This window comes from Acipenser ruthenus, chromosome 35 (genome assembly GCF_902713425.1).
Source record: "Acipenser ruthenus chromosome 35, fAciRut3.2 maternal haplotype, whole genome shotgun sequence".
NCBI classification, from domain to species: Eukaryota; Metazoa; Chordata; class Actinopteri; order Acipenseriformes; family Acipenseridae; genus Acipenser; species Acipenser ruthenus.
The window spans coordinates 1,899,194-1,925,493 of NC_081223.1; the positions used below are offsets into that span (position 1 = coordinate 1,899,194).

The 26,300-nt window shown below is 40.4% G+C and overlaps 2 protein-coding genes and 8 non-coding genes across 10 annotated transcripts in view; 3 read left to right on the top strand and 7 right to left on the bottom strand.

The window, feature by feature from the left end:
• The window catches only part of LOC117395269 (DELTA-stichotoxin-Hcr4a-like), a 412,383-nt gene that overhangs the window by 85,546 nt on the left and 300,537 nt on the right, over positions 1-26,300 (bottom strand). The gene's annotated exons all lie outside the window — the stretch shown is intronic.
• trnaw-cca (transfer RNA tryptophan (anticodon CCA)) lies at positions 389-460 on the top strand. Its single transcript has one exon. It is a non-coding gene; the product is annotated as a tRNA-Trp (tRNA).
• Positions 1,111-1,183, top strand: trnaf-gaa (transfer RNA phenylalanine (anticodon GAA)). The gene has a single exon. It is a non-coding gene; the product is annotated as a tRNA-Phe (tRNA).
• trnan-guu (transfer RNA asparagine (anticodon GUU)) lies at positions 1,319-1,392 on the bottom strand. Its single transcript has one exon. It is a non-coding gene; the product is annotated as a tRNA-Asn (tRNA).
• On the top strand, positions 2,755-2,828 carry trnan-guu (transfer RNA asparagine (anticodon GUU)). The gene has a single exon. It is a non-coding gene; the product is annotated as a tRNA-Asn (tRNA).
• LOC117965116 (zona pellucida sperm-binding protein 2-like) lies at positions 14,390-16,696 on the bottom strand. The gene is made up of 8 exons (XM_059007384.1): positions 16,631-16,696; positions 16,328-16,536; positions 16,109-16,225; positions 15,827-16,026; positions 15,634-15,748; positions 15,345-15,514; positions 14,616-14,668; positions 14,390-14,540 (listed from the first exon to the last, which is right to left on the bottom strand). Exons 4-8 carry the CDS (start codon positions 15,977-15,979, stop codon positions 14,390-14,392), a joined length of 642 nt encoding a protein of 213 aa, XP_058863367.1. The 5' UTR covers positions 15,980-16,026; positions 16,109-16,225; positions 16,328-16,536; positions 16,631-16,696.
• trnaw-cca (transfer RNA tryptophan (anticodon CCA)) lies at positions 20,081-20,152 on the bottom strand. The gene has a single exon. It is a non-coding gene; the product is annotated as a tRNA-Trp (tRNA).
• Positions 20,593-20,664, bottom strand: trnae-uuc (transfer RNA glutamic acid (anticodon UUC)). Its single transcript has one exon. It is a non-coding gene; the product is annotated as a tRNA-Glu (tRNA).
• Positions 25,678-25,749, bottom strand: trnaw-cca (transfer RNA tryptophan (anticodon CCA)). Its single transcript has one exon. It is a non-coding gene; the product is annotated as a tRNA-Trp (tRNA).
• Positions 26,156-26,227, bottom strand: trnae-uuc (transfer RNA glutamic acid (anticodon UUC)). The gene has a single exon. It is a non-coding gene; the product is annotated as a tRNA-Glu (tRNA).

Genomic DNA, 26,300 nt, shown 5'->3' on the forward strand with positions numbered 1-26,300 from the left:
AGGAGACGCGCTGAGAGAATCCGTCTTCTGTGTCACTCAGTACTGCCAGCTTTTCCCTATTGGTGATATATTGGTCAGCATAGCTGCTTTCCAAGTAATTGACCAGAGACGATTCCCAGCCAGTACTGTGTTTATGCCCACGTTTCAAATAATGAAATTTATAAAAGCAAATCGCATTGTTTTATGTTTTCTTTACTTTTAAAGCTGAGAATCAAACACACTTCCGACAACTTAATAGCCCTGCTGGCTACGAACACGTATTGAGTCGGCTGTTTCCCATGACCCTGGTGATACCAAGTGTTTTCCTAGTATCAGCGTCGGCATTACCATGTGTTTGGCATGCTTGCTGTACACTCTAGCATTGCATAATAAGTTGGTATTACTCCAGGACTTCGTGGCGCAACGGTAGCGCGTCTGACTCCAGATCAGAAGGTTGTGTGTTCAAATCACGTCGAGGTCAAAGCCGTCTTTTTTTCTATTCCACACTATTTCATTTTTTTTAACGTATTTGAATGTTTCCGGACATTTATTTATACAATTTAGCCTATACAACATATTGATTGTATAGCGATCAAACAGAGATTTATTGTATTGCGATTCATTTTTATGTTTCATCTGATACAGCACAATAAACTAAAGTGAATCCGAAATTACTGTTGACCAGTCTTCATTGACACAGTTAGGTAATAAAGTTATATTAACACTTCCTTGCATGAGATAGAGAACATAGCTATAGAAATACTAGTTTTGAAGAAATTTAAAGTACAGCAAGTAATGATTGGTACCTTTAAGCTTAACAGACCTTTAAGAATTAACAACGACTTTCAATGTACACGTTTTAGAGCTAAGCGTTTGTTGAGGCAGTTCAAGCGCTGCACTTTCAGGCAGCCAGTTCCAGTGTTTGCCTTTTGGACTTACTCTGGAAGGAATACAAAAAAAAAAAAAAAAAACATTTGTTGAGAACCGCATTTGGGAGAAAACAACAGTTTCGAAACGCATTTGTAAAGGCATCGGATTCTATTATGGTGTTGCCGAGCTGTTGAACGTTTCTCATTACAGGTTTACTGGATTGCCAAAAAGAATTCTACCTCGAAACTCTAGTCTTGTCAAGCCGAAATAGCTCAGTTGGGAGAGCGTTAGACTGAAGATCTAAAGGTCCCTGGTTCGATCCCGGGTTTCGGCAAACAACAAGACGATATTTGTTTTGTATTATTTTGAACTACAAAAAAAGAGCACATTTATTCTTCAACGTAATTGGATGAAATAACAGCGTATCATAGTGCCATTTTCTAATGTGATTAAGAAATGCAAAATGCATTGTCCCTGGGTGGGCTTGAACCACCAACCTTTCGGTTAACAGCCGAACGCGCTAACCGATTGCGCCACAGAGACCAACCTGTTAAGCCGCCAAAGCATACGGGGGTGATTAGCAAGGCGAGATGCTGCAGAACGTGATCGAGGGAGCAGAACTCATCAGAACCTGAGATCACATCTAAGATGAAAGCAACACGGGGCAGGAAAGTCTATGTAATCAATTATGGCAGCACAGCATATGTCGTTTTGTTAGATAACACCCTGGGAGACAACAGAGCAGTGTGTGTAAATAGCTACAATGGAAACCATATACTTACGACTTAATTTTGATACAGAACTGTGGTCATGTGTAATCTGTTTTCATTATGATAATAAAGCTAGAGTTCAGTGGATTATATTTGGAATCTTTGGTTCTGTCATTCAGTATATTCTCAAATAAGATGACAAATTAATAGCTCAGTTGGTTACAGTGAAAGAAACGTGCACCAGTCAGCCCAGCTAGCTCAGTCGGTAGAGCATAAGACTCTTAATCTCAGGGTCGTGGGTTCGAGCCCCACGTTGGATGTCCTTTTTAAAAACAAATTGAAGATGTTTCTTCGAGACAACGGAGCAAAGTCTGATTATGTTCACATTGTATACAGTATTGCAACAAAATTACTTATTGGTCATTGTCAAATAGCAATTGCTATTGTAAAATGCGTGCATCGTTTATAGCTATAACGATATTGAAATAAATAATCTTACTTTTTTGGGTTGGCTTCAATCAATTTTTTTTACACTTGTCTTAACATCATTCATGGAGCATCAGTTGGTATGTGCGTAATAAACCCAATCTGGCCTTGATACGAGAACCCTAGTGTGCTGAAATAAATAATGCGGTTTTCTACAATAACTAACGTAGCTTGTGAGAATGCCGAGCGGTCTAAGGCGCCAGACTCAAGGACTCTGTCTTTCCAAAGGATTGTGTATTCTGGTCTCTGAATGGAGGCGTGGGTTCAAATCTCACCTCTGACAGTTTAATTGTACGTATTTTTAAAAAGAATACATTTCTTTACTTTACTATAAAAGATTGTTTTAAGGATATCAACAGCTGATACCAATCTCTTTTCAGCACTCAATACCATTTTAATTTCCATTTTAAATCAGACTAAAATAGTGTTCATAACACAGCTTGCATTTTTGTTGTAAACAGACTACTTGTTAAAGTAACTGAAAAATATTTTGTCTAAACATGTGTTATTTAACTTGATTGTTTTAATATTCCAAATAACATATTACTTGAAAAACATTGTCTACCACTGGATCGTGGTCTCAGGCTGGGATGCGGACCATTGAGAACAGTATAAACGATCTATTACTGCATGTAGCTTACGAGAGAAATGCCCTCGTTTAACATGCTTGGATGATCCCTACCGTATGCTGTGGTGGTTTAACAGGTTGGTCTCTGTGGCGCAATCGGTTAGCGCGTTCGGCTGTTAACCGGAAGGTTGGTGGTTCAAGCCCACCCAGGGACGATGCTTTTTGCATTTCTTAATCACATTAGAAAATGGCATTCTGATAAGTTGTTATTTCTTCCATTTACACTGAAGAAAAAAATATTCTTTGTTTGTTAGTTCAAAATAAAAACAGTTTTGCTGTTTGCCAAAACCCGGGATTGAACCAGGGACCTTTAGATCTTCAGTTTAACGCGGTGCCAACTGCGCTATTTCGACTTGACAAAGCTAGTGTTTCGAGATAGCATTCTTTTTGTCGATCGCCTTTTTGTCAGTCCAGTAAACCTGTGTATTATGAGAAACGTTCAACAGCTCGGCAACACCATAATAGAATCCTGACAAGCTGCGTTTGTTACAGTAGAAAACCGCATTATTTATTTCAGCACAGTCTAGGGTTGTCTATTGTATCAAGGCCCAATTGGGTTTATTACGCACATACCAACTGTTGCTCCATGAAAGATGTAATGATAATTGTAAAAAAAGAGACGGATTGAGCCAACCCAAAAAAGTAAGATTATTTATTTCAATATCGTTATAGGTGTAAATGATGCACTCATTTTACAATAGCAATTGCTATATGACAGTGACCAATAACTAATTTTGTTGCAATCCTGTATACAATGTGAACAGAATCAGACATTGATAAGTTGCCTCGAAGAAACTTCTACAATTTGTGTTTAAAAAGGATGCCCAACGTGGGGCTCGAACCAACTACCCTGAGCTGGAGAGTCTCACGCACTACTGACTGAGCTAGCCAGGCTGACTGATGGCAAATTCTTTCACTCTAACCAACTGAGCTATTAATTTGTCGTCTGAGAATACTGAAAACAAATTCCAAATATAATCCACTGAACGTCACCAGAAACAGCTTTGATGACACAAAGTCGTATGACACGAACCCTAAGAATGTTATTCCAGATTCATTGTCGCTTAGAAACAACTGCAGCCTCCCTGCCTCAATACAAATACCAATACAAAAATCGAATTACATGTATTTAGTCTACAGGAACCAGGGACCGAGGCAGATAGGTAAGTTCCTGCTTCAAGTAATTTTTAAATTAACTCCATTCAGTTCCATTATAAGGTGGTGTTTGAATTAGCTGAGTTAGTGTGTGATTAGTACCAGGTGAGTGGTTAAATTGATTAGAAGTTGATTTGCTATTTGATTGGTTTCCACACAGTTTAGTTGGTTCTTTTGCCACGCAGTTGTTATATATATATATATATATATATATATATATATATATATATATATATATACTACCGGTCAAAAGTTTTAGAACACCTCAATTTTTCCTGTTTTTATTGAAATTTACGCAGTTTAATGTCTCAATGTACTCTGAAATTAAAGCATAGAACAAATAAGCAATTGTAATTAACAAAGAAATCATGGAATCGTTTTGTTTAACAAAATTTAATCTAAATTTTTGACTCATCAAAGTAGCCACCTTTTGCAGATATAACAGCCGAACACACTCGTGGCATTCTTTCTACAATGGAAATCAAATATTGTTCGGAAAGTTCTTCCCAACACTGTTGCAGAAGTTCCCACAAATGTGTTGCACTTGTAGGTTGCTTTGCTTTCACCCTTCTATCCAGTTCATCTCAAACCAGCTCGATGGGGTTTAAGTCTGGAGACTGTGCTGGCCATTCCATGATTTGAGGCCTACCGTCTTGTTCTTTTCTTCTAAGGTAGTTCTGATATAGCCTGGAGGTATGTTTTGGGTCATTATCTTGCTGTAGGATGAACCCCTGACCAACTAGGCGTATACCAGAGGGTATTGCATGGCGCTGCAAAATGCTGTGGTAGCAGTTTTGGTTCAGGGTGCCACTCACTCTGTGCAAGTCGCCGACTCTGGATCCAGCACAAGAGCCCCAGACCATCACGCTTCCTCCTCCATGTTTGACAGTTGGTGTCACACACCGCGGAACCATCCTTTCGCCTACTCGACGGCGTACAAAAACCCTGCGTGATGAACCAAAGATTTCAAATTTTGATTCATCGATCCATAAGACCTTCTTCCAGTCTTCAGTATTATTACTATTTATTTCTTAGCAGACGCCCTTATCCAGGGCGACTTACAATTGTTACAAGATATCACATTATACATTATTTCACATTATACAGATATCACATTATTTTACATACAATTACCCATTTATACAGTTGGGTTTTTACTGGAGCAATCTAGGTAAAGTACCTTGCTCAAGGGTACAACAGCAGTGTCCCCCACTGGGGATTGAACCCACAACCCTCCGGTCAAGAGTCCAGAGCCCTAACCACTACTCCACACTGCTGCCCAGTAGACCACTGGCGGTGCTTCATGGCTCAGGCAAGCCTCTTTTTCTTATTTTGCCATCTTAGCAATGGCTTCCTTCTGCCGCTCGACCTATCAAGCTGTGCTTGAAGCTGTTGTCCTGTGAGCCGCCTATCACGCAAGCTGCTGACTCTCAGAAACTTGTCTTCTGATTCTGTTGTGGCTTTGGGTCTGCCAGACCTCTTCCTGTCAGAGTTTCCTCCAGTTTCCAAGTGCCTTTTGATGGTGTAGGAAACTGTACTCACTGACACCTTGGCTTTCTTTGCAATTTCTCTAAAGGAAAGACCTACAATTTTAAGGGTTATAATGGTCTGTCTGTCTTCCTTTGTTAATTGCCTTTTTCTCGCCATTATGAGAGCAGTATACTACTTCCTGCAGTACAATACTGTCCAAATAATGCTTAAGAGGGTGTAGTAACACAGTCTGTTCCAACACTGCTTTTATACAGACAGAGGGTTTGTAAGTAATCAACAAAAGTTGGGACACCTGTAGGAATTGTTAGCATCAACTTTCAAGGGTTAATTTACTTCCATTGCTGCAGAACAGCTGTAAGTTGTTAACCCATTACTTGTTCCCTGAAAAAGGCCTTTTTGTATAACTCTGAAATGTACATTATTTTTCAGTTTTTGGTAACCTAAACTTTTTTTTTTAATCTCTGGCAGTTCACCGCTTACCTTTGTACCATTTCAGGTTATTCACTGGACTTGAACTGCTTAAATTTCAATAAAAACTGGAAAAATGGGGGTGTTCTAAAACATTTGATATATATATATATATATATATATATATATTAGGCAGCCTATTTCCACGCCAGCAATAAGTGCCAGCAAACAGAAGAGACTCAACAAAAGAGCTGGGAGTCTAGCTGTGGGAGTCTAGCTGTGGGAATGCAGCGAGGGGAGGCCTGCGCTGAGATGCTGTTCGAATAGATCCGAACTAACAGAGCTCTGGAAGAAGCCATCTACTAGTCAGGTCTGTACCCTCCACCGCACCGCTCCCACTGTGCCTATTTGTCTTACCTGTCCTGCTGTGACTGTCTCTCACATCCCTGTTCTGTCCTCTCGTCCTCGTCCTCTGCCCTCTCTCCACCGCTGCTCCTCCAACCCCTCTAACCTCCTCTGCCTCTCCCCCCCTCCCGCACACTCTCTAGTGCACTCTGGAACTGTCACTCTTCTGCTAACAAAGCTGATTTCATCTCTGCCTTTGCCTCCCACCTCTCTCTCTCGATTTCCTTGCTCTCACTGAAAACTGGCTGTCCCCTGATAACACTGTAATTCCTGCTGCCCTGTCCTCTCTCTACGTCCTGTCCCATACTGTCACTGGACAGGGAGGTGGGACTGGTCTTCTCCTCTCACCCTCCTTACTCTTTTCGGTCCCCTCCGACCTCTCCTCACTCTCTTTTAATACCTTTGAATTTCATACTGTCCAACTAACCTCTCCCTGTGAACTCCTGTTAATTGTACTGTACCGTCCCACTGAACCTCTCGCTCACTTTCTAGATGAACTTGACTATCTACTCTCCTCTGTCCTCTCTGTCTACCCCAACTGTCCTGTTAGGTGACTTCAGTATCCATCTCTCCAACCCCAGCCACTCTGCCGGATTCCTCCCTCTCCTTCACTCCTTCGACTTCTGTCTCTCTCCACCCCCCCTACCCACAAAGCTGGCTGTCAACTGGACCTCACCCTCTCTTTTTCTCTGTCTCTCCCCTCTCTCCCTGCTCCTCCTACCCCCACTGTCACCTCTTGTCGTAACCTCCGCTCTCTCTCCCCCTGTGTCCTTGCCTCCACTGCTCTCTCTCACCTCCTTCTCACAACTCTCCGTAGACTCTGCTACCTCCACCCTCTTCTCCCTCCTCCCTCGACTCCCTCTGTCCCCTCAGCTTCCGACCTGCTCGCCCCTCCTCTCCCCAACCCTGGCTCTCCTCTGCGCTCCGCTCAGCAAGAATCACATCTGCTGAAAAGAAATGGAAGAGAACCAACTCCCTGCTGCCATAGACCTTTACCGCACTCTCCTCTCCTCCTTCTCCTCTACCCTCTCCTCTGCTAAATGTACTTATTTCCAATCTGTAATCCAAGCCTCCACTAACAACCCAAGTAAACTATTCTCTACCTTCTCCTCCCTCCTAAACCCTCCCCCCTCCTCCTCCTCCCTCCTCTATCTCCTCTGATGACTTTGCCTCTTTCTTCTCTTCTAAAATCTCAGATATCCGCAAACTCTTTAACACCACTTCCTCCCCCGCACCCCCTCCTACTCCAACCCCTACACCAACTGCATCCCCTACTAACTCACCCTCCTTCTCCAGCTTCTCTCCCCTCTCAGACTCTGACCTCTCCTCCCTGCTCCAGGGTCACAAACCCACCACGTGTGCCCTGGACCCCCTCCTTACTCACCTCTTTCAAGCTGCTGCTCCTGCTCTACTTCCCTTCATCTCCTCCCTTCTCAACACATTATTATTTTATTACTATTATTATTTGTTTATTTAGCAGACTCCTTTACCCAAGGTGACTTACACAGACTATGGTGTGTGAACTATGCATCAGCAGAGTCACTTACAGTTACGTCTCACTCGAAAGACGGAGCACAAGGAGGTTAAGTGACTTATTCAGGTTCACACAATGAGTCAGTGGCTGAGGTGGGAGTTGAACTGGGGACCTCCTTGTTACAAGCCCCTTTCTTTAACCACTGGACCACACAGCATCTTATCTCTCCTTTCTGGTCTCTTTCCCTCTGCCTTCAAACAAGCCTCTATCACTTCCCTCCTCATAAAACCTTCCCTCAACCCCACCTCCCTCCAGAGCTACCGTCCTGTCTGCCTCCTACCCTTCCTCTCCAAAACCCTCTAGCAGACTGTACACCGCCAGCTCTCTACTTTCATGTCCAAACACTCTCTGCTCGACCCTCTCCAATATGGCTTCCACTCTGCTCACTCCACTAAAACCACCCTCCTGTCTGTCACCAACTCACTAAAGTCTGCCCGAGCTGCCTCTCTCTCCTCTGTCCTAATTCTCCTCGACCTCTCTGCTGCCTTTGACACTGTTGATCACTCTATTCTACTATCCTGTCTCGCTAACCTGGGGATCTCTGGCACTGTTCTGGCCTGGTTCTCCTCCTACCTCTCCAACCGCACTTACCAGGTAACCTGATGTGGAGCAACCTCCACACCTCGCCCTCTCTGAACAGGAGTCCCCCAAGGGTCAGTCGGGTCCTCTCCTGTTCTCTCTCTACACCCGCTCCCTGGGTCCCCTCATTGCATCCTATGGTTTCTCATACCATTGCTATGCTGATGATGCTCAGATTTTCCTCTCCTCCCCACCTCTGACTCCACCATCCCCTCCTGTATCTCTTCCTGTCTGTCTGTTATCTCCTCCTGGATGCACCTGCATCACCTCAAACTCAACCTGTCTAAATCTGACCTCCTGTACTTTCCCAACTTTCATTGGCTCATGATCACCGTTCTCATCCAGTTCAAGACTCTTGTACTAGCCTACAGATGCCTTGACCAGACTGCACCCAACTACCTCCAGACCCTCATCTCTCCCTACACCCCCACTCGACCTCTCCGCTCCGCCTGCACTAAAAGACTGGCTCTACCTCCTCTACGATCCCCTGCCTCCAGAGCCCGCTCCTTCTCCACCCTCGCCCTGCAGTGGTGGAATGACCTTCCTACAGATGTCAGGACTGCCCAGTCCCTGACCACATTCCGGTGCCTCCTTAAGACTCACCTATTCAGACAGCACCTGTAGAACTCCTCTGTTTTTCGCCTGGGACACTATCACCCTTCCTTAAATGCACTTTACTTGCTCTTCTGCCCCCTATTTTACTGCATTTAATCCTGTATTTCAGAGTACTGTAATCTGCCAAGTGTTTAATCTGTAGTATTTTGTATTTAATCAGATCCTGATGTAACTATCACTGACACTGTTATCTGCTGTATTATTGAATTGTATTTTGTCACAATTGTACTTGCTTGAACCAAAAGTATTATTACTTGTACTGTGATACTTGAAATGTATTTGCTTACGATTGTAAATCGCCCTGGATAAGGGTGTCTGCTAAATAATAATAATAATAATAATAATAATAATAATAATAATAATAATGGTAATGTTGTCCGTATCCTCCTTTGTAAAAACTTGTGAAAAGTGATCATTTCATATATTTGCTATTTTTGTTTTCTTTGTATATGATTTTGCCATTTGTATCTCTTAGACATTTAACCTCCTCTTTGAATGTTCTCTTGCTGTTATAATATTGGACAAACATTTTGGAATTGGTTTTAGCCCCCTAAGCAATGTTCATTTGTATCTATCTCTCTTGGCCTTTCTAACTTCCTTTTTGAATTGTGTTTGCAGTTCCAATTAGGAGGAGTGGCAAACACTGTTGCAGCAGCAAAGGGTCATTCAAAATGATCTAGACTGCATTCAGAACTGGGCAGACACATGGCAAATGACATTTAATAGAGGTGTAAGGTACTGCACACAGGCAATACATTTCTTCCCCCTTTCTATATTGGTTAATTGGGGGCTCTAGTTGTTTTTTTTCTTTTTTAACATTACTGAGTCCCTTGTCCCTGTGCAACCACAATGTAGAAACATATAGAGAATGTATGGGAATGGTCAATAAACATCACTGCTGTTTCTCTTAAAGCATGTTTATTTATTTATAATACTGGACCATGTCTTAATACTGTATTACATTCTGAATATGAATATAGCTGAATTATTAATTGTTGATAATACTTAGAATACCAGATACATATTTAGCATTAAAAAGAGCAGTGCGGTATACTGTAATGATGCTCCAGTCAGTCTGCCGGGATTGCACCTGAACCATCTTAAAAACACGAAGCCTCTAATAAGCTAATTTGTAAAAGTTAGTAAAGAGTTGCGCTACTATAACGAAGCTAAATTTGAACTCCTAGCTGGAGCAACGAGAGAGGGCGAGAGGGCGGGGCAGAGAAGGAGGGGGAGACGCTGCTAGGCAACCGGCTCGTGAACATTCCACTCAGCTGAGCAGAGACCGTTAGGATTTAAAAATGCGAACGTTCCGAGCGGCGTTAGGCGCTTCGTTAAATTAACACACCGTTGCTGGCATTTTAATTTAGAAGAAAACCATATTTTAAATACTGAAATAGCACAGTAAAAAAACACTTTACTTCACTTCCATACCGTTTTCCAACAAATAAAAAGAAGTGCATATTTATAATAAGTATATTTGTTATGATATTAAGACTAAACAAATGTGCTTCAGTTTGGTGTATAATTTATTTATTTATTAAATGTTGTAGTATTTCTTTTTTAATATTGTATTGTTTTCACAAAATAACATCCATACATTATCAGTTCATCTGCTAGAGTAATCAAATCACAAATATTACTCGTCAGTAATTCATACATAGACATGCTGTTGTAACTTCGATTAGTTAAAATGTAAGGCTGGATTCAAGTTTAACCAAATAAATAAGTAAATACATTAATAACGACATGAAACAAAAATACGTTTTGGTAGCTCATACGTAGGCCTATTTAAATTACAAAATGCGACCTGTTTAAATCTAAATTATATTTGAAACTGTTTAAAAAACACGAAGCTTCTAATAAGCTAATTTGTAAAAGTTAGTAAAGAATTGCGCTAATATAACGAAGCTAAATTTGAACTCCTAGCTGGAGCAACGAGAGAGGACGAGAGGGCGGTGCAGAGAAGGAGGGGGAGACGCTGCTAGGCAACCGGCTCGTGAACATTCCACTCAGCTGAGCAGAGACCGTTAGGATTTAAAAATGCGAACGTTCTGAGCGGCGTTAGGCGCTTCGTTAAATTAACACACCGTTGCTGGCATTTTAATTTTAAATAAAACCATATTTTAAATACTCAAATAGCACTGTATTAAAAAAAAAAAAACACTTTACTTCAGTTCCAGACCTGTTTTAGAAATTGATTTATATACTACCTGCCATTTAAATCTAAATTATATTTAAAACTGTTTGAGGGGCAGACTAGCATACATGATTTCTAAAATCCATTAATGTACACCACATTAGCTCTCCGAGAAACATTGAAATTGATAATTTGTAAAGAATTAGCTGTGGGATTATAATCAGAATTATGGATGCATGGATTTTTGATTAAAATACACCCACATGTATTTTTCTTTCATGTCGTAATTTATTTATTAATTTCATTTTAACCCCTTGCTGGTGCCACGGCTTGTCTCTGTATCAATTCACTGATATTTGAGGTTTTGTTTAGTACACACTAGCAGGTGATCTGATAATCTTATTGATGTTATTTTGTGAAAACAATAACACGTTAATACTGTGCTACAAAAAATGACTCGACGTGTTGTAACTTGTGCGGGTGATGTCATGGGTTGTCATGGCAGCGCCGATCATCACGGGAGTGGTTATCAGTGGTTGTCGGAGAAACGCTGGAGTTCCGCTGGCTTCCGAGGGATCCAACCCGAATATCTAAATCAATACAGTGACAACAAAGGAATGTGACATATAAACCTAATGACTACATTAATGAAGCAGTAATACACGACAGGGTGTGTGTGTTATCATGAGGTAATATCACCACGCCTTGGGTGCGTTGGGAGGCACTAGACGAAGTCGAGTTCTTCAACCGCCCAGGAAGTGGTGATATATCTCATGATAACACACAGACCCTGGAGTGTATTATTGCTATTATTAAATGGGTCTAGGAGTGTGGTGTTGACAAATAAAGACTTTAAACCTTAGTTTAATAATTTTTATTTGTGAAACCATCCACTGAGAGAAGTAGTTCTACAGTAACTAAAAATGGTTATAGTAACAATTAAATATTTGATTTTAAACTTTTGTAGAATATTTTCTTTTTCGGGGCTTCTCTAATACTTTTTTGTTCATTCTTTGTAGATATTGAACTGGATCATTGTTTCAAAGTGTATTGTGGGTTTTGTCCAGTAGATGGAGCTGCTGCTGCGATGTTTTGTTTAGCAGAATGCAGTTCAAGTACCGTGTTACAAACGGGACGGTGCTGCACAGAGTGGTACAAACTGTGCAATTAAAATCTCCGGTAGTACTACAGACGGGCCGCCGATAGTCATCTCTGATTAACCCAACATGAATATAAATACAAACCCAGTGTGACGGCGCTGGAGAGTCTGACAGCAGGTTTAATAATATGAACGTGTCTGAACGAGAGTCTTGCATCAAACTCCGCGTCCTATATATAATATAAACACAAGGGGTTGCCAGCGGGTGTAGTGAATTCAGCTCTAATAACTCAGCTCTCTCTCTATAGATATTTCTAGTCTTCCTGTTTTACCAAACAGCTCAAAGAATGGAACTTCTGGTTCGGAATGGTGCGCAGATCTAAAGATTCCCCGCATCGGGTGTACCGGTTTGTTATGGAACGTGTTTCGTAAAATGAGTTTAACCAGTAACAGACTATATAAATCACAGTGAAAACAAACATGAAGATAACATGTTGCCAAGTAGTGGTTTGTTTAACCAATTCCTCATAAAAGTAAAACTCAGTTTTACACACAGTATTAAAAGCTGAAAAGTTAAACTAATACCTTAGTTGGAGCTCTCACCAGGGACCACTTCCAGTAAAAGACGTATAAACTGCAGTGAACAAAATGAAAACTTGCATTCATAACATAAAAAAACCCAAATAAGTCTACACACTTTCTGTGATGCTAGAACATGATAAGTTTATATATATATATTGATAATTTCACCCTAAACTTTGCATACTGAAGGTAGCATATCAAAAGCAAGAAGCCCATATAAATCTACACACTTGTGATGCTAGAACAAGGTTTATATATATATATATATATATATATAGGAATGTTGATAATTTCACCCTAAACTTGCATACTGAAAGCAGCATGTCAAAGCAAAAATGAACCTAAAGAGGGTTACAACTCAATGGAGAAGGAAAGTCTTTGCCCCGGGTTCACACAGTGAATTAGTGAAGGGTCCTTGAGTAACACTCTGTATTGAGAATGGCCTGATCAGGAAACAAGCAAAGCATTCAATGCAGTAAGAGGAGAGAATCCCATTAACATGGCCATTCTGACACACCAATATATAATCTGTGTAGAATTAGTCAAGCACCCACCAAAAAAAAAAAACAAAACACACACCACACACACCAAACAGTCTTTACAAACAAGATTTTTATTTATCAATACACACTTTTGGGCATTTTCCAAAAATATACAACTCCAGCTACAAAGACAACCACTGAACACACACCCATTGCAGCTCCCAGAAGGGACCACACATTGAATTGGCCTGCAAGAGAAGAAAGAAATAGTTAGTGGAATATAAAGAGATAGTTATATATTTTACTTGAACTGCAATTGTGTTCACATCATGCATATTACCGCTTCTAGGCATAAAGTGAAGGGATCCATCTCTCTTCAGCTCAATTGGGCCAGAAGACACAAACGCCTTTACTGCACCACCATCCATCCCTTCAGCACTGTGACCTACAGGAGGAACTAGGAGGAGTCCATCAAAACAAATGGACAAATGCATGCAAAACGTCCCCCCTCCCCCAAACGTCCCCCCTCCACCAAGCATCAATAGATCAGGCAGGACCATCATCCAATGAGGATTACTGAATTGAAAAACAAATATATTGCATCATAGTAAGTGTTTCTTGCAAATGTGCAGTTATATGTTTTCATTCCAACTCACTAAAGATTTGAGCACAGTGACCATTTGCTGCTTGCAAAGCAATCTATACCATGCATTGTGGTACAAGATCCCCATACCAACACTCCACTTTACCTGTCCTTTCAGTGCATCCCGGCCGCTTGTGAAGGAAAACATTTTCACTTCAAACCTCTTCAGATGGGATGGGAACAGCACTCTTGCATTGCTGGAGACTGGGTGAAAGATGGTCAAGTACTCATCTGCAGAGTTCTCACAGCTAGAAAGAGAAAGTAGGTCAGGAGCACATCAGCCACAACTCCAATTCCTAGGTTTTGTAGCAGCAATATCATATTCCAGCATCTTACCTGTCCACAACAACATCCCACTTTGGAGAGCTATTCCTGTCAGCAGAGTAGGTTGCCCAGCAGTTCTCCAAAAACAATTCAGCCTGTGGATCCCTGCTGTACAGGAGCTCTACCTCAAAATACAAGGGTCTTCGCAAGTACTTCACAACAGGGTAATCCCGAGCTCCATAGAAGTCGTTGTAGGTTGAATCTGCAGAGATGCAAGGGAGAATTCTATAGGTGGAAACACGCTACTAGAGCATCTATATTATTTAAATTGCCAAGTCATACCCAATGCAAGCCGCATGATGACTGCAAGGTCCCCCAAGCCAGGCTGGACTACAGGTGCAGGATAATTCTGGTACAAGAACTGTACTACCTTGGTGTCATTGACCAGATAGTGACAGGCAACTCTCAACCTGGAAAGAGGAGATGGGGGTTAGTAGAGTTTCAGGCTCAACCACAAGGATACTCAATTTGATTGCAATCCTTACCGGTAAGATGTGAACAGCACTTCATTCTCATAAGTCAGGAGGTTGTTGTCAAACTGGAAGAGAAATCACAAAGGCTCAGGTTGCAATTAACTTGTAGATTTAGTATGGAGCTGTATATCAAATTGCAGACTAGCTAATATGGTACTCAGGAACATCCCCAGCTGTGTACTAACTTAGTATCAAATTCACAATTTAAAAATAAAAAGCGTTGGTCATGAATTTTTGGGAGCTCATGTTTGTTCCAGTTAATATGATACCACAAGTCTGTCTACAGAAACTGCTAGACTAATTTCGTATTGTTTTAGTAACCTGTAGGAGGGCAACAGCAGTTATTTTGGATTTGTTGCAAATACACATTAATACAGCTGGAGACTCGAGCTACAATTGGTATTAACTCATGTACTAGTTAGTCCCATCCTACGTACTAACCACAGGATCATCCCCAGTTAGTACACTCCTTCCAGTTCACTGCAATTGACCCAAAAGGTCTATAGACAGCACATGCAATGCCATAACCAAGAGTCATGTCATGTGTCACAGCACCTTTCTCAACTGGACAAGCAGTTCAATACAAAGGTGGCATCCTTCAGATGTCCACAATTCATGTAAGTAATTCAGCCAAAAGAAACACCAGTCACCATGGTTCGCCAGATTGAGCCAGGGGTGTTGTGGCCAACTTGTCTAGGTTGAACCTCCTCAAAATATGGTTTTAAATGTGTCAATACTAACCCTTCTAGTTGTGCCACAGGAGTTGACATTGAAGTAGAAAACTGCATTGATAGCATCAGACTGAAGAGGCCGGCAACTCTGATCCCTTAGAGTTAGTTGACTTGGAGACAAGCTGGGGACAGATTCCACTTTCACAGCAAGAGCTGCCATAGTTCCATTGGTGAAGCAATCTGAAACACAGCATTTCAGGTTAAGGAAACAGATTATTGCTCCAATACCACTTCATGCAACCTTTGGCAAATCTCAAAAGCAGAGATTATAAAGAATGCTTGGTCTGCAGGAGAGTTACCAATCATCTTTGTAGGGAAACTGCAGGATAGAGAGAAGTCAGCCTCCACAACCATGGTCCCAATATCCTTCAAGGTCAAGTCAAGCCTGCTTCTGATGCCAGAAGAACTGATCACCTACAGAGAATACATCAGGTCAGTAATGTGTTGAACACAAAACAGCTAAAACACACATTTTAAAGTTCCATCACTTACTTCATATGTGGCATCAACTGAATTGTATGGCACAGTCATCCAGAAATTGGTAGCATTGGCATTATACTTGTACAGGGCAAGCAGACTTCCACCAAGTTCTCTTGAGCCCACAAAAGGAACCCAGTTGCGACCCATGTTGCCATATGTTACCATGGTATAGAATGCAGCACCATCACAGTAGCCAGTTACTGTAGGTAGAACTGCAAGAGGAAGAGCAGTTGTCATGGCAATGGACTGGATTGGTTAGAAAAGGGAAGTTGTAGACCACAAATAGGCACTTACTGATGTCTTTGAGAATGGCTTCTACTACAGCAGGATGAGTAAAGGGTGTATTCTCTGGCACTATATTCAGCAAGTAGGTCAGGGGCAGAATGTAGGTTCTGGTGTCTGGAGGAGTTACTTGAAAGAAAAGCCAAGGGTTTGTAGGATTAAACCCAAAGTCAGACCGCAAGCAAGTGTTTTCAAAAGGGCAATAGGATGGTTGAACAGGTGGGATGTTACCTTTTGCTTCACATTGGGGTCCTCAAATGGCACCTGGAGAGTGTAGGTCTTGGATCCATTAGGAAAGACATGCTCCTGGACATTATAACCTTTTAGGTTGGCTTCTGGCACAGTTAACGTCTCTGGTCCAACTATAATTTTGACCAGCTCCACATCAGGCAGGAATGTCCCCAGGGTCACATTGAACACTCTGGCTTTAGGAACAGTGTCTGAAATTAAAGCATGCAGTTAAAATGAAGGATATGAAGTGGAGCACTGCAACAAATACCTTTGATTTACTGCATGTGGACAAGTTCTACATACTGTTTGTGACAACTGGTGGCCGAGGCATGAAAGGAGTGGTTATTGGATAAAGTACTGTGTACTTGGTCTTCCGAGGTCCATCTTGCCAGATATGCTCCAGCATTGGTTCAATAGAGTAAGAGATCACATAGGTGTTGTCCAATACATGGCTCTGAAAGCACAGAAGCATCTTAGGAGGAAAGCTTAAAATGAGAAGGATTTAGATGTTGAACTTCTACAGACCTTGTAATATCCACCATCAGCTCCCACAGGAATTTTTACAGTGATTAGATTGGGACCAACATCCAGTTTATATTCTCTTATGAATCGTTGCAGGGTCAAGCTTGCGGCCATCAACTCCCATTTGAACATCAAGGGTGGTAATTTGTGGTGTCGGAACAAGAGGAGGTAGAACACGGGGAACATTCCATGTAATCATCTGTTCTGTGAAGGCTGTTCCATCTGACAGAAAGGAACACCAGACTTGGTAAAGAATTCATACCTTAATCTAGAACAGTTCTTGAGCACCGTTGCCCTCCATAAGCTTACTCACCAGTAGGACATGTAACTGCAGTGTCCACCATCATGACCATCCATCTTTGCTTGTAAAATGTGGTTGATCTTAGCACAGCCATTGGTACAGTTTGGATCTGTTGGAGAGGAGGGGGAACTTTTACTAAAGCAAAAGCAAGACTAAATCTACCTTCATAGTCTGTATATAATCTACTAGAGAACAATGAAGCCTAGACTACTTACCCCCTGAGGCTGGCTTTCTGTGGAGTTGTATGCAGCTCTAACCAGAATTCGAGTTGGTGTAGTGTTTATGCCATAGCCATTTGTCATGGCCTGAGCAACAGTCATGGTTGTCTTTCTATTTGCTGGGAGATGGAACACAATTTTCCAGATGCTGTTGTCAGCAGCAGTTGCCTAGCAAAGAGAAATCCTCATTAGAATAGGGAGTTTGAACACAAAGCATCCCCAGTCTAAAGGATTTGTCATACCAGATGTCTTGTTTAATAAACAGGAACTAAAACTGAAAAAGGTGAAAGTTTAAGAACGTATCACTGAAACAGTTCTAGGTTCACCGGGCATCTCTAATGGAACAGAGTAAATCCTCAAATGCAACTGCGTATGAAAGAGCCTACGTGAAAGCAAGTCGACTGTATCCGTTACAGGCATTCATTTGTACTGGACCTTAATATATCAGTGTACCAAACTTTAGGACAATACCTGAAATTGCACCTATGTAGCAGACATCAAAAAGTAAATCAGGACACATTTAGCATGAAGGGTTTATAACCCTGCACATATGAAGCCACTATCTCAGTGGTTGAAATACAAGGCTTACACACTGACAAGAAAGGGTTAACTTCTCCACAATCATATTTCAGCAAAGCAATCACAGAATACATGCATGCAAAGCCAATGCCTTAAATGTCACACAATTCCAATATGGCCACCCTCTTGGGAGACACGTTAAAGTTAGGGGGGCCATTAGATTTTTGCTTCCTCTAGATGAGACAGTAGAGTAGACCTCAATAGGCAAGACCAAGGGGACTATCATCCAGAGTGATCATGGGCCTCTTGGCTGCATCTCTGATCAGTCTTCTCCTTGTATGAGCTGAAAGTTTAGAGGGACGGCCAGGTCTTGGTAGATTTGCAGTGGTCTGATACTCCTTCCATTTCAATATTATCGCTTGCACAGTGCTCCTTGGGATGTTTAAAGCTTGTATTTTTCTATCCAAATCCGGCTTTAAACTTCTCCACAACAGTATCTCGGACCTGCCTGGTGTGTTCCTTGTTCTTCATGATGCTCTCTGCGCTTTAAACGGACCTCTGAGACTATCACAGTGCAGGTGCATTTATACGGAGACTTGATTACACACAGGTGGATTCTATTTATCATCATTAGTCATTTAGGTCAACATTGGATCATTCAGAGATCCTCACTGAACTTCTGGAGAGAGTTTGCTGCACTGAAAGTAAAGGGGCTGAATAATTTTGCACGCCCAATTTTTCAGTTTTTTATTTGTTAAAAAAGTTTGAAATATCCAATAAATTTCGTTCCACTTCATGATTGTGTCCCACTTGTTGTTGATTCTTCACAAAAAATTACAGTTTCATATCTTTATGTTTGAAGCCTGAAATGTGGCAAAAGGTCGCAAAGTTCAAGGGGGCCGAATACTTTCGCAAGGCACTGTATTTCGGCTTGACAAGGCAAGTGTTTCGAGGTAGCATTCTTTTTGGCAATCCAGTAAACCTGTAATGAGAAACGTTCAACAGCTCGGCAACACCATAATAGAATCCGATGCCTTTACAAATGTGTTTCGAAACTGTTAAGTTTTCTCCCAAATGCGGTTCTCAACAAATGTTTTTTTTTTTTTTTGTATTCCTTCCAGAGTAAGTCCAAAAGGCAAACACTGGAACTGGCTGCCTGAAAGTGCAGCGCTTGAACTGCCTCAACAAACGCTTAGCTCTAAAACGTGTACATTGAAAGTCTATTAACATCTTTAACACAATCATCTGTATTCCAATCCACAGGGTGATCAATAAAGTGACTGCTGGCTTTGTTTAAATATTAACAAGATGTTTTCAGGATTCACGCGTATTCTGAGCAAGCACGATAGAATATGGTAGTGAAAGGACAAGCAAATAACAGGTTTATTGGCTCTGGTCTTGTATCATCACCCTGACTACTGTCCGTAAGAAAGTGGCATTAATAAAAACGTCATTATGCAAAGTTCCCAATGCGCAAATACGCAGCATATTTAAACTTCTTCACAATCTTAAACCTTCCCAAATGAATTTAAAATACTTACTGACAGGTACGGCCCTTTCCCAATGTAACACTCTGCTTTGTTTGAACACCAACGATGGGTGGGATATTATGTAGTAAACCACAATACTATTGTTCCCACTGTTCACGAGATGAGGCGTTGCCGTGGTAACCATGGTCTGTGAGGCGCCGGTGTGAAAGAGTTGCAGGGCAGCGGTGACGTCGGAACAGTCTTTCTGATGAAAACGCAGAGCAAGCTGAGAATGACGCTGCGCTTTGAACGGCGCTGTAGCTGCGCTGGAGACTGGATGGAGCAGAAAAGACTAACGATGGAGCTCCTGCAGAAAAATACAAAAGCTGAATGATGAAAAGAATAGAAACAAACACAGACGAAGGGCGGAAGCAGTGCTGGGTGTATAAATAGAAAAGAAGGAGAGATTGACATGCAAGCTACCTAACGGGATTGCCCATACCGCTCTGGTCACGCCCTTTTTACCTGATCAAACACAGCAGCGCAAGATAATGGCAGAGAGACTGGAACTTGATTGAAACTGAACTGCCCCCCCAGGAAGCAATTTGTTTGTCGCTATATAATCAATATGTTGTGTGGGCTAAATTGTAGAAATAAATGTCCGGATTTCAAATTCAAACACGCTAAAAAATGATATAGAGTGGAAAAGATATAAAGACGGTTTTGACCTGGACGTGATTTGAACACGCAACCTTCTGATCTGGAGTCAGACGCGCTACCGTTGCGCCACGAAGTCCTGGTGTACTGTTTGCTTGTGATGCAATGTTAGAGTGCACAGCGTGACATGAACGCATGCGATAATGTGTTAATTTACCAACAGAAACATAAATAAAAGTGTATGTATTTATTTGTGAATAAACTATCTTGCTTATACGATGGGACCAGAGACCTTACATCGGCAATCTAATGATAGGCCAACCCCTGAGAGACTTTGTCTTGACCAGGGACTAATATAATCTAAAAACAAACTGCGATGGGAATGTGAATAGAGTTAAATACATTTGTACCATTCTGTAAATTATATATATATATATATATATATATATATATATATATATATATATATATACCTCAAGTAACTGTAGGTTTTTTTAAATACTTTTTTATTTTATAATCATAATGAAAACACATTACACATGACCACAGTTCTGTAACAAAATGACAAAAACAAAGACGTTCCCATACCGGGAGTCGAACCCGGGCCGCCTGGGTGAAAACCAGGAATCCTAACCGCTAGACCATATGGGAAGGTGATTATCAAACTCATTTACATGCAACAGTAGCTACACTCTAAAACCATGTGTAAGTTTGGAACATTCATAAACACTTATCTGTAACACTTTTTAAACGCGTCAAGGCGTTTACTTTATAAACATGTTTAGAATATAAACGCGTTAAGGTGTTTAAGTAATAAACACGTGAACATGTTTATTCGCTCTAACACTTTTTAAACACCTGAACACGTTTACAAATCTACAGGTGTTTAAGATCTAAACACGTAAATGCTTTCTTATTTTTTACAATACAAAAAGACACAAATTAAACAACTTACTTTTATTTATTGCATATTTCAAAGTTAAGCCAAAAACTTTTTTAAACAAAAAATCTATTGCAATAGTAACAAGTATTTGAATTGTAATAAATATTTACAATTTGAAGAATAAAATCTGTTACACTTATATACATATTGTAGCGTGCATGGTGGAAGGCAGCAATAGGGCTGGTAGGTGACGTAATCACACACAGAGACATGAGCCCGATATACGCTCCTTGCAAAGGAGCCGGCTCTTTTGTACAGCGGTATCGGCGATATGCTTTAGTGCGAGAGGTCCCGGGTTCGCGCCTGCCCTCTGGCTGTGTGTGGATTGCCTCGCCCTGTGTGATGCGCCTGCCTGCGGGAACCGAGATCGCTACAATATATATGATTGTATTTAAAACATCAAATAGAATACTGTATATGTCCACTCCCTCAAATAAATTATTTAAATAGACAATAAAAACATACTACCTTATCATGAAATTCAGTTTTAACAAATAATTATTTAATTTGTTTACAGATATTTACAATTATGTAAGAATGTTATTGTTGTAATTCACTAATTTAATCGTTGAACCCTTTTGCAAAAAATCTGTATTCATGGGATTTGCATCCAGTAAATGGGTCTCCCAATATATATTGCTGCAGGAATCCAAGCACCTGCGAATAAACTTTGGGGTACTGCAGGTGGAAGGCATAGTACATTCCCAGGAGAACAAGCACAGCATCTAATACAGTTTTTGCTTGGCAAAATATCGCAACAGTATCTCCTACTATTACAGCTTCCTGGAGGGTGTTCTTTGCAACACAAAGAACAAGATGTGGTGGTTCTTCTTGTGTGGTTTTCAAGTACTTGTCAAGTTCACTTGTAGGTATATCCTGAAAAATATAACATAATGAAATGATGACAAAATAATATAAATATATAAAATATAACATTTTTATTGTACTTTGCTAGATACATTTAATTTAATTTTAAATTTACTGTGTCAATAGTTAGCATTATATAAGTCAATATAATTATGCTTGAATGACAATAAGAGGACATCTTGTTTGAAGCCGAGTCAATGGGTGCCCCCCCACTCCCAAACATTTTGATTAATGTTATTTAGTATAATTACCTCATATACAGTGATGACCGAAACTGACTTTTTCCCCTTTCCTTCATCAAATTTAGTTTTTTCTTCAATGAGCTGAATTACAGGTAGCATTCTGAGATCTCCCTGAAAAGAAAAATGGGGTGGGGGTAATGACCTTTGTATAAGTAATTGCTTTGTACAGTGGCGGGGTGTGAAGGGGGAGAGGGAGGAGGGTTGTTGTTCTTTTTGTTTGTTACCTTCGTGCATTTCCAGCTGGCAAAGCCACAAGTCATTCACAAGAATACAATGTGTTTTGTGATCGTTTATTTCCTCACCTCTTTCTTGGATCCAATCAGTAACTCAGAGACCGTCCTAACCTGTTCAGCCCTTTTGCACAATGTTTCAAATCATGTACTTCCAAGGACCATTGCAAATTCACCCATTACCTAATAGAAAAACACATGCACAAGTATGAAGTTGGAAAAAAATAAATAAATAAAAAATACCTCCAAAGCAGGAATGTTGAACTAGAATTTATAAACTCAGGACCTATGCTGTCAGATAACAGTTTTAGAAAACGGTTGACATTACATTAAAAATAAATAAAAATAAAAATGAATAAAAAATAAAGTAAAATAAATGTCACAAAATGAGTTTCTGTATATCATCATCATAATAACTGTACCTGAATTGGATTAAAGCAAATCGCAACCTTTAAACCAACATTCACAACCACAATTTGAATTTTATTTTACTGATCAGTAATATTGACTGTTTGATGAAACTGTAGAAGGAAAATAATAATGCAGTTAACTGTATGCAGGTGAATTGTAGTATGCCCTCTATAACTTTACAATAACATGAGTAAATAAACAAATACTTACAAATTTTCCCCATTCAAAACAAGGGTAAACTTCAACAACTGGTTTAATTCTTCCAGCTGGAAGAGTGGTCAGCCACAATCGACGATTGCCAAAGGTTTCTTTAAGAAGAATGTCTATGTGATTGTCATCAGGCTTATTTTTGTCAAATTCTTTTCTTAATTCTTCGACATGGCGGTCGTATTCTTCATCGGGCCGTTCTTCAGGCCTCTGTATGGTAGGTACCTGGGCTTTCTTTGCCATAATTGGTGCTGAATTGGAGTCAATGGGCAGGCTTTTCCTTTTTAAAGACCACCTCATGTGCCTCATCTTCTGACTGAGGCACTTAAAAAATAAGGACTACAAAACAACAAGAGGTGAAAACAATAATTGTGAATAAATACATCAAGTTTCAAAAAGAAATGGCAAGCTTCAATTCCCAATGTATTGTTTTGCATACTTGAATTCCATCTTACCCACGGTTCATTCCCTTCATGCTTAATGCATGGGTATTTGCTGTACAGCTTTTTTCAAATGGCCTTGTATTCAGAACTGTCACTTAGGCTGGGATAATTAGCCAGGTCATAATTAGATACTTCATCAACCATTTCATGCCATATCCCTCTTGAATTGCCAGCCAGAAGACTTCTATGCACCAGGTCAGAAAATAGAGGCAAAGGGGTTCTATCATCCACTGTTGAACATCCTGTAGAGTATAATAACAAATAATAATACAAAACAAAAAGAAATAAGTCTGAGGCTGATATTCATTGATAAAGAGTGCAATCTTAATAATGTGCAACAAAATTAAACTGATGAGCAACAAGAAAAAAATAAACATAAACAGGTACTTACTCCGATTTGCAAAAGATTCCATGTACGCTGCGGAGTCAAGGGATAGGATTTCATTTATTTTTTCGGAATCAGACTTCTGCTCAATTGATGTTATGCTCACTTGTTCTTCTGTGGGTATCTGTGGGAACCAGCTCTCTCCTTCCATCAGTATTATTAAAGTTTCTGATTGCATCTCCAATAAGATTTCGTCATCCTCAATCTCAGTTCCGTCAGTTTCCAGGACCAGTATATGCCCCTTTTTTGGAAGGCCAAGTTTTTGTGAATCTGAAAAGGTTATCAATAATTGATCATTTAGATTTATACATAACAAAATAAGAAATGGCAAGAACAACAGACAGCCATTCAACCTATTTGACTTTTTCATTCTATTTTGAAACTTTTCAGCTGTTGTTAGATCCGTGCTCCATTTTGTGCCACCAGCCAATTCAACTACAGAATAATGAATCATCCCAACACTGCCTTAAAATTTCTATAAGAGACTGTAAAATATAAGTGGAATGTAGTTAATTACACCACCCGTCCACCCATTGCAACCATACAGAAAGATTATAAAAGATTATTTGGAATTATAGAAAGTTATATCAGTAACATTTTATCTACTCACCTTTTTCAAGAACTTCTTTGAAGGATGTTCCGCTGACCATTTTTTTTTGTTTAGGCTGCCGATCCCACACTTTGAAGACACCCACGGTGGGCTTTGAGGTATAAAAAGAGTGAGGAACTAAGAGACTGGGAGCATGGAACTAGGAGATACCGGAATAGGAAAGAGGGAGAAGCCGAGGGAAGTAAACGAAAATAAAGAGGACGAGATTAGACAGCGAGTGGTTGGGTTTTTTTTGTGCACGGACAGTGTCAGTTTTGTTTTGTTATTTTTTTTCGTGGACTCACTCTGGGAGGACTGCAGAACTTGGTGATTGAAGACATTTGAAAAGAGGTACTGACAAGAACCTTTGCATTCGTGGTTTATGTCAGGATATCAGGATCTCTCCTGAGGCCTTCAGCTGAAGTGCAGCACCCTATGGAGAGGGCTGCCCAAACAGGCATCTGGACAGGAGCCCTAGGAGGAGGTCTGGACCAGAGAGTGGATGACGTATGGTTAAGTGAACAAATACACATTAAAATGCATCTAACGCTCAAAAATAAAACAATTATTCAAATAAACAAACTGTGCAAAAAAAGGAAAACCAATCCAATTAAAATTCTAAAATCTTAAGTGATAATACTGAATAAAATAATAATCAACACATTCAACACCTGTGACATTACCACCACTGCGATCTTGAAAATGTTTGTATGCCACAGAACTTAAGATCTGAAACTGAATGTTTGGCATCTACAAAATGTCTAGCTAGTGGTGGATGAATATATTTTCTCCTAATTGAACTTTTATGTTCGCTCATTAATGCGCAATTGTAACAGTCTAGTAGTTTTACCATCATATTGCAAATGGCTAGGACAAGAAATCACATAAATGACATGAGTTGAAGCACAATCAGGAGCAGAGAAGACTAACGATGGAGCTCCTGCAGAAAAATACAAAAGCTGAATGATGAAAAGAATCACCTGAGCAGGTAGGAAAATAGCTGATAGATGGCCTGCAGTGAAAGGAGCGAACAACAAAAAACAAACACAGACGAAGGGCGGAAGCAGTGCTGGGTGTATAAATAGAAAAGAAGGAGAGATTGACATGCAAGCTACCTAACGGGATTGCCCATACCGCTCTGGTCACGCCCTTTTTACCTGACCAAACACAGCAGCGCAAGATAATGGCAGAGAGACTGGAACTTGATTGAAACTGAACTGCCCCCCCCAGGAAGTAATTTGTTTGTCGCTATATAATCAATAAATTGTATAAATAAATGTCCGGAGACATTCAAATCCAAGCACGTTAAAAAAACGAAATAGAGTGGAATAGATATAAAGAAAGCTTTGACCTCGACGTGATTTGAACACGCAACCTTCTGATCTGGAGTCAGACGCGCTACCGTTGCGCCACGAAGTCCTGGTGTACTGTTTGCTTGTGATGCAATGTTAGAGTGCACAGCGTGACATGAACGCATGCGATAATGTGTTAATTTACCAACAGAAACATAAATAAAAGTGTATGTATTTATTTGTGAATAAACTATCTTGCTTATACGATGGGATCAGAGATCTTATATCCGCAATCTAATGATCGTCCCACCCCAGAGAGACTTTGTCTTGACCAGGGACTAATATAATCTAAAAACAAACTGCGATGGCTGCGATACATTTGCACCATTCTGTATATATATATATATATATATATATATATATATATATATATATATATATATATATATTCAAGTAACTGTAGCTTTATTATCATATTGAAGACACATTACACATGACCACAGTTCTGTAACAAAATGACAATAACAAGAACGTTCCCATACCGGGAGTCGAACCCGGGCCGCCTGGGTGAAAACCAGGAATCCTAACCGCTAGACCATATGGGAAGCTGAGGAGCAAAATCATGGACATGCAACAGTAGCTAGTATACAGTACAATGATTGGTAAAAACACAAGAAC

Bases quoted from the DNA above. Each gene is read 5' to 3' on its own strand.
- LOC117965116 (XM_059007384.1), bottom strand. From the start codon at position 15,979: ATGGTAACATATGGCAACATGGGTCGCAACTGGGTTCCTTTTGTGGGC. The intron at 15,749-15,826 runs GTAAGTGATGGA...TATTCTCTGTAG, and splicing joins CAGTTGATGCCACATATGAA to GTGATCAGTTCTTCTGGCAT. The intron at 15,515-15,633 runs GTAACTCTCCTG...GCTGTGTTTCAG, and splicing joins TTTCCCTACAAAGATGATTG to ATTGCTTCACCAATGGAACT.